Raw genomic sequence first — 20,835 nt, forward strand, 5'->3', positions numbered from 1 at the left:
AAAAAAGGATGGTATAGTTCCTTATCTCTCTTCACCTCGACTGTTATGTGTTAATAATCAAACTTCTGTGTGATGAGCATGATATAGTTGAAATTGGGAACTAAAGTTTATCTTTTGAAAAGTCATTATTTACACTGTCCATCTATTGATGTTTTTCTTAAAACACATGTGTTTTTAATTCATTAACAAATAAAAACAAACACTACTTACTGGATCAAAGACCAACATCCTGCAAAGGAGATGAACAGCTTCATGTGTAGCCTGGCTAGACAGGGTATAAAGTACAGGAAGAGATGGCTGTGAAAAAATAAAGAATTCAAATATGTAAATGAATCTTTGTGTAAGCAGAAATGGAATACAGCCAATTTATGACAAGGTAAGTACCCAGATCAAAAGATGTATGCACATAAATCTACAACTCAAAGGAAATGAGTATTCCTCTCATTAACCAGTCTTCAAAAACAACTGTCATTGACTTCCAATAGCATATTTTATATTACATGATTACTCATTGTAGATTAGAGCACAAAAGAGCCTATGGAAAATGAAAGCTAATTCTGTAAATATGGAGCTCCTTACATTGGAAATGCTCTGGCAAGAAGGGAAGAACAATCATGCATAGGGATGGGAGAAAAAGATTTAATACCTTGTCCATATGCAAAATTAAGCATGTGAACTGTGAAAAGTAAGCATGTGAACTATACCTCATGGCAACACTACCATAAAGTTGCTAAAACACTAGTCCTAAAGGAGCTATAAGGCACTCAGGAAGTTACAGAATCTTCTAAACAAGTATGCTATTGCATTCTCTAGCTCTACATATTTTGCCTTTAGCACTTAATTTCTCGTCGTCTTTGTAGGTGGCAGGCATATCCACATGCCCATATCTAACCTTGCACTGAGGCAAAGAGATGGCTCTGATGACATGAGAAGTCCCAAAGCTTATAAAGCTTCCATTTCACTGCCTGGAGGGTCAGGGGACAGAGCAGCTGAATGGCATTGCTGCTCTCTCTCATACAAGTAACACTAAAAGGTCTCCTTGTATCTTGATCACAGCTTCAGAATCTTGCTATGACAACTACTAATATCAAGAATCTACTAATATTTTACGTATAAATAAAACTACTAATATTTTACGTATCTGCTGCCTTTCAACAAAGACACATAGGAAAATCTAAAAAGAACAAGACACCTCAGAATCATCAGGAGGTAATTATTCAACTTAAAGAAGTTTTCTTCAGGATCAAGGAGTAATAGAAATGAGATGGGGGTTCTAGTTCACTAAGAGACTTGTTAGTACTACTACAGATAAAAAGCATTATATACACAGAACGTATATATAGTTGTCATTCAAATATTTGTGCACCAGCTTACTATTCCTTGGTGCATTTAGATATTTGCAGACAGAGAAGTATTTTTGTTAAAATATGCGAGTCTATGGTAGCTCTGAAATTATTTATATTAGTCAAGATAATGGGGGTGTGTGTGTGGAGAGTGTGAGGAAGAGATCTTAACTCACAACTTAAATATTCACTTAGATATTCTTAAAAGATTTTGATTTGATTGTAAATAGCTGACGTCCTTTTCACTTGTTTGTGCAGGTTGGTAGCCATATTCCAGCCAATTCTTACTAACTCAAATGTCTCACCATAAGCAATTCTTTCCTTTCCATTCCTTAAGTGAATCTACCCCTCATCCTATTTTTGTGGTGAAGATGATGTTATAGCTTAGGGAAAAGAATACTGGAAGATGTGGGTTCAAGTTCTAACTTTGCCATCACTAGACTTGGGTAAGTCACTTGAACCCTGGTGTTCTCATCTATTAGACTGCACCCGTACCAAAATCACTGCTAATCACCTAACATCCACCAGGTTCTGAGCTAGGTGTTGGGGCAAGCAAAGATAAATAATACCTTTCAGATAGGCAAGGAAAACATAACCAAGTAGTTCTAGAAGCCACTGAACGGAAGGTAGAGAACAAATTAGAAGGCAAAATTTATAAGATTTAAGGACACCTGGATATGGGATGGGGAGCTTGTGAAAAAGAAATAAAATTTTAAATACCCCCCCCCAAATTCTTTACAGAAGTATACCCTAGAAAACATACTAAAAATAAGGCTAAGTTTAATTTCCACCTAGAACAATCATTCATATGATATGCTTTCTCCTCTTCTGTGTTTATATGCATGTTAAAAAGAGGCACAGAGAAAAAGAAGAGTCAGTTTAGTCATGCCAATACCTCTCCAGAAAGATAATTGTTAATAACTTAGTTCTAGCACTGGCTCCACAGGAAGGATGCAGTGTTACAGATGTTGCCATTTCTATTTCCATTTTCTTTCTCTCTAATTCACCAACCATAATGGTTCAAACTAGATGGGCCCAGAGTATCAGAACTACACAAGAAGTTTATAATCCCTTTCGAGTGCAACAGAATCAATTTCAATAAGAGAGAAAATAGAATGCTTAGAAATATGCCCTAAATCTCATCTGGAAAAGTTTTTGCCAATTCCCCTAACATTCATACATATCACCCCCACCTCCTTTAAAGTCCATTTTCTGTTTGTTCTGCAAGTTTATAAGTCACTCAGCAATGTGGGAGTGAGTGGGTGCCAGTGCTGAAATCATGAAGCCAGGAAGGGTTATAAAGAGTACTCTATTAATGACTGTGATGGTCAGTGGAATAAATCAAGGATGAGCTTCTGGTCTTGGGTGAGAGGCCCTAAATGGCTATCCCATATAAGCCAACTGCAGAATGCTGGTCACTGCAGTGAAGTCAGCCAGGCTGTGTTGAGTCCTATTAGACGTTCCTGTTAGTTTTCATTTGGCAGCAAAAAAGCTGTGACTGTCAGTCAGCAATGTTAATTGAGTCTGTGCAATGCACAGTGCACGGTGGTAAGCATTTTGGGGTTATATAAAAGAAACCCTCACTTGAAAAATAAGAAGTTTGAACTAAATAAACTCGCTAATATACTCCGATTCTATTAAATGTAAGATATGGTCCCTGTCAGGAGACAGGACTATTTCAACTTCACTGAACATAAATCTATTTCTGACAAAATTAGCTGGGAACAATCTGAGGAAAAAAGAAGATCTAAATCTTATAAGAGATGAACAAAAGACTAAGTTAGACCTTTCAATCCTGTCAACAGGTCACTGCCTCAACAAGTATCTATCTTAATAGATACTTGGGCCATGGCAGCTGAGATTCTCTTCACCCAAGATTCTGAGCTGCAGAAGAGACAGTAAATAAAAAATTCCATACAGTTTTTGTATGCCTAGCATTTCCTGACCATTAGGGGAACACTGTCTTCTCACTCGCAAATCAAGTGGTTTGGCTAGGCTTGATTTCAACATCCAACTCCAAAGATGGCACCTGACTCAGCCTGGCCAATCAAATGATATATCCCCCGGGCCCCATGACTGGCTCCAGGATGGGCACATGGTCTGAAAGAGGTTAGGGGTCAGCCATGGAATGGCTAACCCAACAAAATCTCCCAATCCTCTTCCTCCTTGTTGACCTTCATTATATGGGATGGGAAAAGACTCATTTTTTTTCAGCCTGTCTTGCATCTGGAAGGCTACATGTTACACAATTCTAAACAATGACATACATGCAGCAGTTCGGTAGGCACACTTCTGGGAAAACTTTTGCTAGTGCTCCCTTTGTCTTCCATTTTGGCTTTGAATGTGAACAAGCTACAGCCATGTTGTGACCACAAAACAATAAGAGAGTATGCAGTCAACATTCTAAAGACGGCAGAGAAGAAAGAAAGAAAAAAACTAGATTCTTGATGACATAATTGAGCTGCTATATCAGACTGCTTACCTCTGGACTTGACATGAGGAAAAAAATGAATCCTATTTCTTTAAACTACTGTAAGCAAGATTTCCTATTACTTATAACCAAACACATTCCTAAATGATTTACTAATAGTACGTGGGCCTGGACTATTGGCTTAATTTTTGCAAACAGATGGAAGAAAGCCTGTCTAAAAATGAAGCCAATGCACAAGAAAACAGAACAAAGAGGGTCAGATTCCTGGCACAGAACATCACTCGATTACCTGAATCCGGCGGGGCCTGAAGTCAGTTGTAGCTCAAGACTTTTTAGTTATATAACTATTAAGTTTCCTTTTTTAACTTAAGTCAGTTTTTAACTGAGTTTCACTGGAAAGTGTACTATTACACCACAGGAAAGTATGGATATTAATTGATTAACACAAATAAATTAATTTGAGGCAGTAATCTGCGACTTTAAGAAGATAGTTAATTAAGTTCTCCTGTACATGCATATAGTTTTCAAAAAGTCTCAACAAACAATAGCACATATTTCTGTTTGTACAAATATATGTAAATAGGTGCACAGAAAAAGTTGTCAAAAAGATATTCTCAAATTAATTAAGAGGAGACTGATATGGTGTGGGGGATAGCTAAGGATGACTAACTCTCAGTAAAAAATTTATTTTACATGTACTCACATATTACTTGCATATAAACAAATGAAATAATAATTAAAAAAAAAAAAAAAAAAAAAACCCTGCTCAAGGTATATGTACCAGGCAGTGACTAGCTAAGAACAGAGGTTTCAGAATTAGAGAAATCTATTTTTGAGATCTGGCTTATGGCCGTCTTCTATCTTCCATCTGTAAAAAGGAACAATAAATAGTACATTATAGTGTCGTGAGGATTTAATATATTAATTAAGGTAAGCATCTTTTCATTCTTGGGATAAACTGCCCTTGATCATGATATATTATTTTAAAAAAAAAATCACAAGCTTTATCTATTATTTTAGAGTGATAACTTTGTTAATATTTATTAAGTATTTAGAATGCCAGGCACTATTCTATGCTTTCCTTGCACCCACTATCTCTTTATTGTTATAACAATTTAATGAGGTCGGAACTACTTTTATTCTCATTTTACAGATGAATAAACTGAGGCACACAAAGATTAAGTAATTTGCCAAAGGTCGCAAAGTGAATTACTGGTAGAGTTAGGGTTCATATTCAGCCTGTCTGAAAACTGTAGTGTACAACTCCTGAGATATCATTCAATATGTGATGACCCTGAGACTGACACCCTTAATCACTATAGTCCAGGGAAACATAAACAGAGTGTATGTCCAGTGCGCAGCACTGAGCTAAGCACTATGCCCTTTGCAGAACAGTCATGAGGTATAGAACTACATAAGCTATATTGTATAGATTGGATTGGGGACCAAATTAATCTTTTAAAGTTAAAAAAAATCCAAGTGGCTACATACCAAATATACTTGTGTGTGGGTGTGTATGTGTCTTCCAATCTCAGCTTTAAATAGCTATAACATGAATGGAGATACCTTCAAGCAGCTGCTAACAGGCTAACTAGAGACATCTAAGATATGCATCATGGGGTAAGAGAAGGAGTAGGAAGGGAAAAGGCAGAAGCTGACTAATGGCTGCCTTAAAGAGTTTTGAGGGTCTGTTAACTTGTTAACTTCTCTCGAGAGCAGTGGTGATATGGAGATCAACTTGCAAATGTAGCTAAAAAATTGAATTTCCATACTGGGGGAAAAATGCAACCAGGCACTGTGCTAAGTTCATTTACATTCAATTATATGTGGCAGGTATAACTTAATCTATACAAATCTACCTGGGCTGGTGTTCAAAGACCACGAACACCTGCCTAAAGAGAACATTGCCAGAACTGGTTAAAAGCCATCTATCTAAAGATAAGACTTTAAAGTTGGTGCAAAGCATATCTACCCTTTGAGCAGAAATGGTCTCCTAATTAATTTTCACTCCATCAGTCTTCTCTTCAAAATCAAAATACTCTGACACCAAGACTAGCCAGAGCTAACCCTAGCTTTTATTATGATGCTCTCTTAAGGACATCACTAAACTTAGTGATAAGCAAAATGTTAAGCTCTAAGAGGCATTTCTATTAAGAGACCCATTCATGGAAAAATGTATTAAGAAAGAATTCTGTTAAACATCTTAATCTATTTAACTAGTTAAATAAATGTGGAAATTAAAATTTTCCTTTCTTTCTCCCTTTGTTTTAGACAATAATGATAGTTGCCAGTCCGAGCTGGTTTTAGAAGATAAATGCACTGTACCCATTACCCTTTATGCCTGTGAAAATGAATGCTCTGGAGTCATACTAGAATCACAGAGAGGAAAAGGCAAGGCCTTGCTTGACTGAACATCTGGCTGGAAATCTGAAAGGAGTGTCCAACTGGGTCTATCATTTGGTCAATTAGATCAATCAGAACTTGTAATGATCACTCAGATCATCTAAATACCCAACTTAAAAGAAACCAAGGAAAAGCTGGGGACAATTACCTGCCAAGTCTTCCTGTTTCAGTTTGTTCCTAAGAAAAGTATTCTCCTTAGTCATTCTTCACATCATTAAGCTGTTTTGTCCAAAGGAGATTAGGAAAGTGTTTCTAAAAAATGCTGCTAAATCAACAGAGTAGAGAGAAAAACCATCTTGTCTTTCTCAAAAGTGAGTTGGCTGGTTGCAAGTAATACTGATCAATGCAAATCTGACAATCTTGCTTCATACATTTCTAACGACATTCACATTTGATTCTGTGTTAGTGGCAAGAGTGCGAGAGGAACAGCTTCACATTCCTTGCTAAAATAAAAGATACCAGGTCTTTCGGCTCAGTATTTGATATATATGTGCTAGGTTAGGCCACTGAAGTTAAAGCTCCACCCCCAGTAACTTTTCCCAGACACATCAAAAAAGCAGGAGACAAAAGCCATGGGTCATTTATTAGCAGGGCTACAAAAATATTTACTTTTTCCTATAGCATTAGGAATTACCATATTTAATTTGATGTGACAAATATTTAACATTTTCTTACTTATGGCCATGACATACAAAATAAATAAAACTTACAAGTAACATTTTTGTTTAAAAAATTCTTACTCCTTTATTCTGTTGGAATAAAGATGGTTACCAAATACAGATACCCTCCTTCTCCTTTTACCTGTTTATGAGGACCCCTGAGTATGTGTGCCTTAGCGCCTTCACAAGCCGTCCTCATTGCTTCCAGTGATGGTGTGCCCAAGAGATCCGTGATCAAATCCAACTACAAAGAAATGTGAAGTACAGATGGATAGATAACAAGTTCACGTAAAAAAATTTTCATTAGAGATGAATACCAAATTTGGGGAAAATAAACCTTAAGGCAATTTCCAGATTAACTGATAGGAGCCCCTATTTTCACTTTTTTGGACTATTAAAAAAAAAAAAAACAGAAAAATAATCATTAGGAACCTATATGATAGAAATATAGAAAATATGTTTTTAGCAAGCACGGCCTTTTACGGTTATAGTAATTTAGAAGTCTGTATCTACCTGCCCTGTGTCTTGATACCACAGCATCTATGATCCTTGCAGAGGTGAATTGCTTTTCTGCTGATGGCTAATGACTATTACTTTCAAACAGTTAATGAATAGATTCTGATGCTTTCACATGGATTCAGTCTCAGCAAGGAGCTAGCCCACAAATCAGGCAGCTGTGATTTAGTAAATACTCAGAACATTCACAGCTGAAATTAAGGCTAAGCTATCAATGTTTGGGCCAGTTACAGACCCTTTATATTCTAGTTATGCTAGAAATCTCTTACACTGGCAGAAAACTGTGGTACTTAGAATCTAACAATGACACTGTATAAGGCCACATTTAGTTAGTTGGGCACAATAAAAGAGACCAGTAAAAATGGTCTTCTCACAAACAAGTTTTTCTAAGTACCAAACTACCTTAACAATTTTTTGTAGTGCTACTATTGTTTTAACCTCATAACCTAATTAGCAGTAACTTATCATTCGAATTCCTCCAGAATGGAAAATTTTTACCTAGAGAATATTTCCTTTCCTGGTGCCAGGGCTGTCAAATATAAAACACTATTTTCTGCACTTATCTAAACCGTGGGGTAATCATTAGCATCAGTGACCTCCAGGATAATGGAGGTATCTAAGTAGCTTGTTCTCCATAGAAGTAAAGACCTCTATACAACGCTTTTTGGGAAAAGTGTGTTGGTGATACTTTCGGACTTCTGGTAACTACACTAAAGGCAGAAGGAAATGACTGGCTCATGAAAACAAATGGAAACATTCAGAATGTTGTTTAAAATGAAACATATCCATGGATGAGAAACATTTTTATAAAGTGTGCTGGTACCAAAGTACCTAGGGTATTTATTTCTCAAAGATACAAAGAAAATGCTACAGAAAATAACTAATTCCATTTAGAAGTTACTCTTTTTTTCATCTTATTTTTTTATCATTTTTTTATAAGTTTATTGCGGCTTTTTTCCATTTTATATCTTGATTTCTCACCCCTAAATACATAGTGGTAGATTCGAGTTTCCTTCAGAGGCTACATCGGACTAGGAAATCAAGACCTATGTATTTCTCTAGAATATGAGGTATCTGAATACCATTTCCAGTTGTTTCACACTTTCCTTTATATGTTCTTTTCTGTAGCAACCCAAGGTCATTGTTTAATATACAGGATTTGAACAACCCCTTAAATTTAACTTAAGGTTTTTTGTTTGGCAGCTTTTGATGTCCAGGTATGACAGCCATGTAAGTAAGCCTGTGAAACTCTACTTTCTAAAGAAATTGAACAGTAAAGTAGATACTGTCACTAGTACCCAATATTAGGTTATATATTATTTTTATCACTAGGATCAATGTTTAAGACGTAAACTTAAAAAATAGATTTTGTATATGTAGTAGAGAAATACATTTAAATGTTGATCACAGCATATATAGTTTCTAATGTATCATTTAAAATTCTTTGTAGAAAGAGCATTAAAGAAATGATTCCATTTTTGGTCAAGTGCCTGAATTATTTACAAAGATATATGGTAGTCAAGGTGATCTTTTAAAATGTGATCAATAAAATCTTAACACTCTCTTGCTCAAAACCTTCATATAGCTTTCCATCACACTTTGGAGAGTATAAAATCCAAAGTCCTTATCAGGCTGACATGGTCCAGCTCTCTCTTTCTGATCTTGTCTCCTACATGCTCTTCCTTGATTGTGCCATCCCTCCAACATGCCACACTTGCTCCTGCCTCAAAGGCTTTATTATATTGTTTGTCCCTTTTCCCAGAACACTCTTTCCTAGTAAGTTGCTCCCTCATTTCACTTTGGTCACTCTTCGAATGTTATCCCCTCACAGTATCCCTTAGACTGTTCTGCTCCACGATCATTCTCTATCTTTAACCTAATTTTTATTCATAGAATTTATCACTACTTGGGATTATATTTATTTGTATGCTTATTTACTTTCTGTTTCATGTGAAAGTCTCACGAAGGCAAGAACTAACTTTGTCTTATTTACTGTTCAATCCCTAGCATCCTGGCACACCACCACCATCATAATTGCTAACATTTACTGAGTGCTTACTTGTGTCAGACCTTATTTTCAGCTTTACTACTTTAATCTGCATAACAATCCTCAAAACAGTTTAGGATGCCCAAGAGTTAACAGATAGTAAGTGGCAGAGCTAGGATTTGAACCCACTAATTTCATGCCACAGCCTGAACTTATCATTGTTACATTATTCTCATGCAAATGATATTGTTAAAATTTATTGATAAAACACTTACAAATTATCCCCAAAAATATGTGTAGTAATGAATTAGCTATAAAGGCAGACAACCAAAGTATCATGAATGGTTTATTAAAGCTACATTTGAATCAGCTTTTGATGTTCTATGCCATATTTAAATATTTTAGCCCAATAATAAAGGTTAAAAATGTTCAAGTGTAAATAATAATAAAGGTTTCTAAATGTTCAAGTTTAAAGAAACCAACACTCAAAATTTATATTCTAAGCACAAACTGTAAGTACATTAAGTCGCCAAATACATTTTCAAGTCAGACCCATTCAGTTAGAAAGAATAGAGGTCTTCTAACAATTGAAGATTATAACCTGTGCAAATTGTTACAGCAGAATCTGCTGCTATGCATCAGTGCATGTAATAAAGTCAATATACCCTCTAATAGGCTTGTAAGTTATAAAATGAATCTCTCTGAATAGAATTGAAAGCATCTAAAGCCAAAAGTGGTATCATACCTGCTGAATGGGACTCTGTGCCTGAAACAGTATTCTTCGTCCTAGTAGTTCTGCAAAGATACATCCGACAGACCAGATGTCAATAGCATTGCTGTAATGACGGCTGCCCATCAGGATTTCTGGAGCCCGATAATACTGAGTTACAACTTCCTGAGTCATATGACGAGATTCATCTAATTCTTCCACTCTGGCCAATCCAAAATCACAAATCTAAATAGAAAAAATTATCATTATATTGTCAAACAGACAAATGGAAAAGTAAAACAAAACAACAACAAATTAAAATCTTGATAGACCTCTGAACTTTGAAAATTTTTCAATGGTACAGGTAAAGAGTATTTGTGTTAATATATAATTTGATCTTATTTGGATGGGAGGGAAGAAAAGTCTAAACTTTCATACTTTTATATAAAATGATGTATATTAAAAATATGCTTATCTTTAATCTGTTTTCAATCATTAAGCCAAAAAAAAAAAAAAACTGAATGTATATATCTAGGTTTTTAAAAACCAAGCTATCTATTTTCAAGGCTGGCTTATCGAGAAAGATATATATATATAGATATATAGATATATAGATATATAGATATATAGATATATATATAGGCATATCCTGAAGGTATCCTGAGTTATATTCACTATCTTTATGGAATATATATATAATAAAATTTCTTTAAAACCATGGGTTTCAAACTGAGTTCTGCTAAATCCAGTTGCGAGGAAGTGCTTCAGGAGTTCCATGAACACTGTACCTCAACCTCACGTGTATTTAAATGCTAATCACACTCAAATGTACAAATACATCAAAATGTAGCATACGGTAGAATACCAGTGCCACTAGGTTCATTCATTTCTTCATGCCATAAATATTTAATCGAGTGCTTGTATGTTTTAAACAGTATGCTATAACCTGGAAAGACTGGTTAATTTACATGCAGACCTAGAAATAAATCTTTCCTTGCTATTTCTGTTTAATTGAAAAGTATGCTGAGGTTGCAAGGTGAGCTGTTAGTAAACAGCCACAGTGCCACCACCAATAACTTTTTGTTTATTTTCAGGAATTAAAATTGTCTTAATACTGGGCAACCAAACACACACTAGGAACACTGAAAACGAGATAATAGAGTGATGGCCATCTAAACTCCAGTAATCTAAGTGATTAACTTTATGAGTCACTATTATAAGTGACAAAATAATAGTTTTCATGTTTTCTAAGTTGAGGTCCCAGTACAGATTTTACTTGAAAAAAAGGGACTGTCAGCTTAAGAAAAAGAAAAAATTGAAAACCACTGCTTTAAAGAAAACAAATTTTACTCCTAATTTTTGGCAATGCTCTTTTTCTGTCTTTGATTTACTTTGTCTGGTCAATTCAAATGAATTCATGTTTGTATGTAGATATATTCAAATCCTTACAAAGGATATAGTTCAATAAAACATATTTTATTCTCTATTACTCAGCCATAAATTTTTAACATATCTTTTAGAACAAAGCAAAACCAAAGGAAAGAACTTACACACACTTTCCTATATCTTTTTTGTATTTATATATATTTAAAAAAACCCAACCACCCACCCAACAAAAAATGTTTCTGTTATAAAGCAAGTCCTTTGTTAAAAATATCAGTCTGATCTGGAAGATGAGCAAAACCCAAAGTAAAAAGCGCATGTGATCAGATAACCAAAAGGATATTGAGATTTCCAGCAACATTATCCATTTTGTGCATAACAGGAAACAAAATATATTCACAATATGAAAAGATACTAATTTAAAAAGATACTAATTTAAAAGGAATATTTTATCATAATTATTTTCGATGAATTTGCACTTGAGAAGAGAGAATTAGTGATGTAGCCAAGCACTCTACCTTTTAAAAGTAGGCTACTAGGACAAGTCAAAGCTGAGCAAAATTTCGATTCATTCTGGTCTGTGTGTTGTTTGTTCATAAATGACATTTTTCTTTACTCATTCATGTAGCCAGAGGTTACAATACCATAACAGACTATTTGCAAAATGGACTTCAAGCAGTTAATGGCATCAAGCATGAGAAGTTCTACATAAAATACTTTGTGAAGTTCTCCAACCAGAAACCAAAATCGGAAGAAACTGGCTTAAATTGTCGTAAAACTGATTTGGTTTCAATAAGACAAAGAATTCCTGGCTATACGATTTTTAATTTTTATTATTATTATTTTTTAAAATTAAAATGGGTCATGGAGATAGGTTGCAGCTCTCTTTAAAAAGGTGACAAGGGAGGAAGAGAATGAAGTGAATGACCTATAGAAGGAATATTCAGTGGATTCTGGTGACAATCTCTCTGTGGAAATAACAGAATTACAATATGAGTTGTTTTCAGGTAAAATATGAAATACAGGTTTTTAATCTTTCTAGAGTTAAAACAGGAACAAAGTTCTTGAAGGCTGTATGAAGGGAGAATTTTTATTGAAAAGCAGTATAACACGCCAATTTTTAAAGAAAATTGGCCACAGTTTAAAGAAAGTATTTAAAATAAAAACTGAAATTCACTTATATATTTGGTTTTAATGTTTAGTTTAATTGATAACAAACTAAGCAATAATGACAACCTGGATTACCTTTATTTTTGGATTACCTTTATTTTTAATTATGAAATTATTTGATTTTTTAATTATACTTGACACACAATACTATATTAGTTTCAGGTATAAAACATAGTGATTCAACATTTATGTATCTATGAAGTGATCAACACAAGTCTAATATTCTGCTACCACTGTGCAAGTTATCATATTAGTGACTGTATTTCCTATGCTACACATTAGATTTATCGCCATGATTTATTTTATAACTAGAAGTCTGTACTTTTTAATACTTTCACCTCTGCTACCCATTCCCCACTGACTACTTTTAAAGTAGAAACCATTTTAAAAAGTTTTCATTTTCAAGCTATATCAGTTAAAATGTTAAGATTTTACATTTACGGCAGACTGAAACACCACATAATACTGCAGCCACTCATAAAATAAGTGGTATTTTAATTTTCTCAAACAGCAATAACACAGCTCTAGGAAGGCCCTTACCTCTAATTTCTATGATAGGGAAAAATATGGTAGACCTCTCACTATTTAGAACTTCTGCTAATACATGTCTCTATTAGAGGTGGGAACATCCACATATGTGGATTTTACTATTTGTGAATTACTGTGACAAGAGACAATGGGGTGGGGATGGTACTGGAAAAAGTAAAATTAAAATTGACGACTTGAGATTTGGGGGCTATTAACTCTAATTAATCCTGTAAGTAATTCCCCTTCAGAGGAATAACTGAGGACTGGCTACTATATATTGTGGAAATATATTTGACCCTTTTTCTGGCTTAATATTTCCCTTTTAAATGTTTCCACTTCCCTTTGCTACCTCAGTCAAACAGCATACAGATATGTTAGCTGTGCAAAAACAGTCTTCTTAAAAGCCATACTTCATTCCCATATAAATAGAAGCTTACTTGTATTTTGATATTTCCTCTGATATACACTTCCTCTAATAATAGAACAATCTGAAAAGAAATTGCCTTCTCTATTCTTGTTTCTAGTCACACTGCAATTCTAATTTCAGTGCTTCCGAAACATATAAAAATATGAAGAAATCATAAGCTAATACTACAAATTAGTTACCATGGCCATGACTAGTGATATTGCTAGAGAAAACTGAGTTCTTTAATTTTCGATAAAGTGATAAAAATAAATTTAACTATTTCTTTCAAAACAAATATTGTTCTTAAACCTGCTTAACATTCTGATTTTTTTCTTAGATATTTAAATAAACTGAAAAGCTACCTTTAGAACACAGTTGCTGTTCACAAGGAGATTCCCTGGCTTAATGTCTCGATGTAAAATGCCAGCTGAATGGAGATATTTCAAACCTGAAATAACAAAAAGATTTAATTGCAGATATTTAATTCCTTTTACTCAACCAATGATTTAGGGAAAACCACAGAAACAGAGAATACAGGATTTAAAATTGTTCACTAAATAACGGCATAATAAACATTATTAAACGTTTGACTTAGTTTTACTCTATTTTGCTAAAGTATCATCAAAAGTTTACACAATCTAGAGATGTCTCTAATTCAAAAGATAATTACATTTAAGTATAGAAAAGCTTTTCAGGCAATGGAGGTAGGGCTGACCATACCAATATCCAGTGGCTGGCTATTGGAGCTCTGCTACTGATACTTTCAACCTGTGATTCTGAGCCTGCTCCAACAAAATAGTTCCCACTAGCCAACAGGAGTCTTTCCCAGGACAGCTATTCAATGAGTGACAAAATTCAGAAACCTGCCCAGGTTTCTTGGTAGTATTCTCTATCACTGAGAATCAAGAGGGTAATTAATTACTTTAAAAATATTTTTGACATCTTAAAAAACTGGAGGCTTTAGCACTGTTAGATAAAAGTCCAGCCTCAAAGTGTTTTTTGAAAAAAATATGGCAAACCACATTTTTCACAAGTGTAAACAAAGATCCAATATCCAGTATCTTCCCTCCACCCATCACTGGATAACAACACACCTATGAAAGGTGAACTTTATAATGTGTACATGTTTTAATCCTTTTGGCAGATGCTTTTCAATCTTTATAAAGAATGTCTTAATTCTATGAATTTGGGGGGGGGGGAGTATTTTACTAGGTCAGAAAGCTATTTCAATTTTAAATAATTCTCCATTTGTAATAGCAAAACTCTGAAGGACACACCCAATGGTTAGAAAAAACTCCAACAATATCTGCCCAAATTGTTTCTTTATCAAGTCAATGACCTTTAACGAGCTGGACTACAGGACTATTTAGTTGGCTATTTCTATCAGTCTCCTCCATGTTGTGGCTTTAAGAGTCATTTTGTTTTTCTAGAGTTGGACTTAGGTATGCCAGTAAACACTCTGACCGGGCACATCTACTGCTGGCCTGAAGAATAGATGACATCCACAAGGAACACAGTTACTTTCCAATTTTGTGATCTCCCACTTAACCATCGCTGCTTAACAAACCACTCTGCTTATTTATCTCTGCAGATTAACCCACCCAAATGCCCAATGAACGAGACAGGGCTTTATATTCCATCACTGAAAATAAGAACCATATGGCTACTCTTAAAAACCTCTTATTTAATATCAAGTATAAAAATGGTCAAAAGAAAAAAGTCTTTAGGGACAAAGAAAGCATTGAAAGTTCAGATTAAAGTTTAAATGAAAAGCAGAGCAAAACATTTCATTTATACAGTGACACTACCTTTTTCTTCATAATAAAGTCTTACCTCGCAAAATTTGATAAAGAAAAACTTTGACATGATCTGAGCTGAGTGGCTGAGGAGAGACGATAATTTTATGTAGGTCACTCTGCATCAATTCTGTGACAACATATCTTGAGGTATAAAGTTAAGGAAAGTTCAGAAATTCAGCTCCCAATGCCCTCAAAGTAGGTACCAGATCTAAAGAATAACTTCCATTCTTAAGGCTGGAAAAAGCTTACGAAAAGAAAGCTCTAGTCAGTATAACAGAGGTGAGAATCCAGCCCTTGTAAGATAAAACATTGCCGAAATTAAATAATTTACTGTTTAAGTTAGCAGTAGTAAACAACCAAGCGACTTCTCCATACTCAGCATTATAAAAGTGACAAATAAGGGTAAACATTTTAAACGACAGCCAGGCCAGGAAAAGTGTGAAGACAAAACAGTCTCCGAGTCTATTAAGACATCCAGGAAGTGTCCTTTGAATACAAATGAGAGAGTTGGTGGTCTCACTCTAGGCCACCATTGCACCAATGGGAAAGATGACAATCTACCTATTAATTGTAATTTTGTTACTTTATAAAGTATGCTACTCTTAAAATATGTAAATGGTTTGTTCAAATCCAAGTCTCTATAGTCTTAATAATTCTTTTATTACTTAACTATTTACATATTTATACCCTTACTAAATTTTAAGCTTCTTATGCTTTGTACTCTGTTATATTCTCAGAGTTTTGCTCAATCAACACATGGCAGACAATCAAAGGCTGGGGCCTGGGGAGAAATGAAGATGTGAAATTCAGAACTCTTGCAATGGTAATATCTTTTGACATATCGAGGAGAGATCCATGTCTTACCCCACCCACACTTAAGAACTCATTAAGTCAGAGTGAGTTTTATGATTAAAATAGTCATACGTTGCTTAACGATGGGGATACTTTCTGAAAAACGCATCATCAGGCGATGCTGTCATTGTGCGAACATCAGAGCGCACTTACACAAACCTAGATGGCGTAGCCTATTGTCCCTAGGTTACAGACCTGCATAGCACATTACTGTACTGAATACTATGGGCAAATGTAACACAATGGTAAGCATTTGTTTATCTAAACATAGAAAAGGCATAGTAAAAATATGGCAAAAAAGATTAAAAATGGTACACCTACATAGGGCACTTACTATGGCTGGAGCCTGCAGGACTGGGAGTTGCTCTGCATGAATCAATGACTGATGATGAGTCAATGTGAAGGTCTAGGGCATCACTGTACACTAAGGCTACACTGCATTTATAAAAACATTTTTCTTTCTTCAGTAATTAACCTTAGCTGTTTTTTTACTTTAAAAACTTAATTTTTTTTAACTTTTTAACTCTTTTGCAGTAACTTAGCTTAAAACACACACACATTTTACAGCTGTAAAAAAAAATTTCTTTATATCCTTATTTGACAATCTTTTTATTTTTAAAAATCTTTTTGTCAACAACTAAGACAAAATATACAGTAGCTTAGGCCTACACAGGGTCAGGATGATCAATATCACTGTCTTCCACCTCTGTATCTTGTCCCAGTGGCAATAACACAAATAGAGTTGTCATCTGCTATGATAACAATGCTTTCTTCTAAAATACCTCCTGAAGGACCCACCTGAGGCTCTTCTTTAGGGAGTGTCACTCTTTTCAGAAATATGTGTACGGTGGTTTGCTTGGTTGCTTTTTTCCATCATAGATTTGCTTGTAAGCGAATAATGTACCATGAACACTTCTCTCTACTACTGTATTTGTTTTGGCAAGTAATTTTCCTCCATGATCAGCTTATCTAGAGTTTCCAAAAAATTCATCATCTGTCTTCACATAAACACATGCAGATTCACCAACCACTTACTTTCACATTATGGAATGAATAATGATTCTTTAATCATTTAAACCACCCAAGGTTAGCAGTAAATTCAACATTATGGTCACGTCTAGCCCTTTCTTTCAACATCACTAACTTTTTGCTTTGGTTGTGATTGTCATGGTGCTTAGAGGGATGTGCTTCTGTATTTGGTTTTTAATCTAGCTCATTTGAAGTTTCTCCATGTCTGATATAGGCCCTTCTTGAATTTTGTTAACCTCATTGCCTTCAATGAAGCAGGTCCTTTAACAGCTTCTGTCACTTTGTTCTTGTTCCTCAAGATCATAGTAACTATGGTGGAATGGGACATGCTTCACTGATGAGCAATACCCATCACCGATGTTTTACTTTCATAGTATTAATCACTTATAATTTCATTTCCTGGTCAAGTGCTTGACATGGATTCTTACTAGCAACACAAGGCAGTGAATCTGATAAGCTTAGGGGCCACAATAAAACAACACAAGATTAAATCAAGCACAAGGGAAAATAATGCAATCAAAAGACGTCGTAGACACAGGATGTATGAGGTTGCTGTTAGCATAACACAGCATTCTGTTTTTCAACAAATATAATCAATCCTCTATCTCTAACGACTAGTTTACTAGAAATATGAGGAATGAAAAAGCCATCAGCCAAACACATGATGTTGATCATTCTTGGAAAAATCTAACAAATAAATGAAAAAAGAAAAGGTGTGTAAGGGGAAGAAAAGATAGGAATGAATGTTTGGAATAAAAGAGTTTGAAAAGACATGATAGCCAAATGCAAGGTATGAACTTCATTTAAACCCGGATTCAAACAAACCTAATTGAAAAAGAACTTTGATAGCAAAGAACTATCTAATTTCATTAGATGTGATAACATGATGGTTAAGTTTTTAAGGTCCTTATCAGACAAAAATGGATATTTGTTATAGGTAAAATAATGTGATACTTGGAATCTACTTTGAAATACTTCAGTACAGTCTATAGCCATGGTACCCTGAAGAAGCCCGATCCTGTCTGATCTCAGAATCTAAGCAGGGTCAGGCCTGTTTAGTATTTGGATGGGAGACCACCTAGGAAGACCAGGTGCTGTAGGGGTAAAAAATAAAAAATAAAGGATTGTAAGCTGACAAGGTCCTTGCAATCTGTGAGGTCAACCAAGGGTTGCCTTGCCCCCCCCCCAAAAAAAATAAACAAATAAAATACTCCAGTCCACCTTTCCCTCCCTTCTCAATAAAAAGGGATTGAGGAAAAGAGATTGGCAAAATGACTCATAATTGGTGAAGCTGGGTATCAGGTTGTGGTAGTTATTATACTATTGCATATTTTTGAAAATTCCCAAAATAGTTTAAAAAACACCCTTCATTGTAGAAAACTAGGGAAATGCAAAGAAGCCACAGAATATAAAATCTACCCAGAATCCTTCCTCTTTGAACTAACCTATAACACCTTCATGAAAATGCTGTGTACATACATATATGTATACTTAAAATTGGGATTATATACACACAGCTTTGCTGCCTGTTTTAATAAAATATAAGCATTATACCATTATTAAATATTCTAGAAAAGCAAAATTTTTATGATTGTATAATGTTCCAATGTATGGATATATTACAATTCATTTAATCAATCTGCCATTGTTGAATATTCAAGTTATTTCAATTTTTAAAAACTATTTAAAATAACCCTGATAAACATTATATATTTATATGGCTTTATGTGAATCTGTTAATTTCCTGATATATTCCTTGAAGGAGAATTATGGTGTCAAAGTGAATATTATATATTTTTATTTAAAATATCTTCTGAACTTCTTTCCATGGTATACAATTGTTATATCGTTTTAAGTGCTTATGTTATTTTATATATGTCAAGACTTAGGCAATCCCCTATCACTGAACATTTAGGTTATTACTGTTTGTAATGTAGCTCTGTGGAAGGACTTAGAGCTGTATAGTTGTTTTGCGAGGGTTCCTCAATTATGCCGATCCTCTCTCTTGGACTAATCCATTTCTCCAGAAAACAACCTTCCAAACTGCTGTCTTAGAAGGCATAGGTCAGGCTGCCAGGGTTCTCTATGAGTAGGGAAAGGGGCTGAAGACACCACAGTCAGCTCATGCTGTCTACAAGGAATAAAGCTTTAATCTTCTGCAGGACAGGAGATCTGAACACCTTATCACTTCTTACACAGGCTTGCAACCTGTATCCCTACTTTGAGATGCTTGATGTGTCCCATTCTTGAGCTATTCTGATGTTCTATAGCATGAACCAACCTGTTTCTGTGTTCCCACCTCTGCCAGTATACGTTTCTGCCCCTTTTAGTTTTTAACTCTTTAATCACATTTTAGGGGCACTGCAGGAAAGACTGGCAGTGAAGATTTGTGTTCTATTAACTGTTTTCATGTTGAAAATTGTTTACATGCTTATTGGCCACATGAGTGAGTATGAGAGAAAAAAAGGAGAGAGAGACAGAGAGAGGCTGTTCTTGTCCTTTGCTCAATTTTATATTGGGGTGATAACTTTTAAGAGTGCTTTATATATTAAAGTTATTAATCCTTGTGCATATAATGAAAAAAAATTTCCCACTAGGAAATCTTAAAGGATAGAGACAGGAAAATCTTCTATTTGCACTATTAAACCTTAATCATAAGTATCAATATTTTCGAGTTTGTTCCAGAAATCTCAAGGAACAAAAGTAAAGAAACATTAACAGGAAAAAAAAATAAACAAAAGAAAAACAGAAAAACTCTACAACTGCCATCACTGTATTAAGTGTTGTTAACTAGAAATTTTACTCAGGAAAAAAAAATCCTAAACAGAGTATGAAGTACTTTTCTATATAGGATGTCAGCCATGTTTGCTGAGTTTATTGACTATTTTTGTTCCTACCAGGATTGAAAAGTTCTTTCCTGGATGTGTATGTAAAGTAGTTTATATTCTATTCTGTCTCCCAAATGTACAAAGCTGGCAGCCAAGTTGTGAGGCCAGAATCCCTGTTAGTAGCGACAGTTGGTATGCATGTAAGCAGCAGAGAGAAAACACCTAATTTTTCAAGTTATCAAGTTGAATTCATACTGAGGGTACTTGACAAATCTTGTTTTGATTTACAAAAGGTACAAACTGTTACAAAAGACAAAAACAGAGAATAAGCATGAAATAAATGTCACATGCTTTCTTCTAACAGTGACGACATTTTCAAAGAAAGGGGTAAAGGAAAACAGTGGCTGGAAACAGTACTGTTCTAATCAGATATTTTATAAATAATTATTCATTTCAGAAAAATATTCTTACATTTCATTTAGCATTACAAAACATGTATTTCCAGATCAGGGTGTTGTTGAGCCTAAACCTATTAGATTTGAATTGATAATACTGGACCATATTTGACCAACAAAAATAATTTCAGATGGTTCAACCTAACATAGAGCAAAGTATTACCAGATATGAAAAATTCAAAAAGCAAGGTGTTTGAAATGGATAGCGAAAAGTTCAAATGGTAAGTCAATTCTTCTACACTAAGACCACATACATATGTGCTTAATTTTTCTCACGAAATAATTTATTTCTCAAAATATAAACCAGCACGTTGTCCCTCTGCTAAACAAAAATGAC

The 20,835-nt window shown here is 34.6% G+C and overlaps 1 protein-coding gene and 1 pseudogene across 1 annotated transcript in view; one reads left to right on the plus strand and one right to left on the minus strand.

Annotated features, from left to right (window-relative positions):
- The window catches only part of NLK (nemo like kinase), a 129,967-nt gene that overhangs the window by 9,709 nt on the left and 99,423 nt on the right, over positions 1 to 20,835 (minus strand). Inside the window, exons 4-8 of the mRNA XM_016119155.2 lie at positions 15,369 to 15,475; positions 13,898 to 13,983; positions 10,085 to 10,294; positions 6,979 to 7,080; positions 211 to 297 (exon numbers count right to left, since the gene is read on the minus strand). Of these exons, the coding sequence (XP_015974641.1) occupies positions 211 to 297; positions 6,979 to 7,080; positions 10,085 to 10,294; positions 13,898 to 13,983; positions 15,369 to 15,475 (592 nt within the window). The remainder of the gene's footprint in view (positions 1 to 210; positions 298 to 6,978; positions 7,081 to 10,084; positions 10,295 to 13,897; positions 13,984 to 15,368; positions 15,476 to 20,835) is intronic.
- On the plus strand, positions 18,200 to 18,318 carry LOC118604837 (annotated as a pseudogene).

The sequence above is a fragment of the Rousettus aegyptiacus genome, unplaced genomic scaffold (assembly GCF_014176215.1).
Source record: "Rousettus aegyptiacus isolate mRouAeg1 unplaced genomic scaffold, mRouAeg1.p scaffold_m13_p_6, whole genome shotgun sequence".
Taxonomy (NCBI): Eukaryota; Metazoa; Chordata; class Mammalia; order Chiroptera; family Pteropodidae; genus Rousettus; species Rousettus aegyptiacus.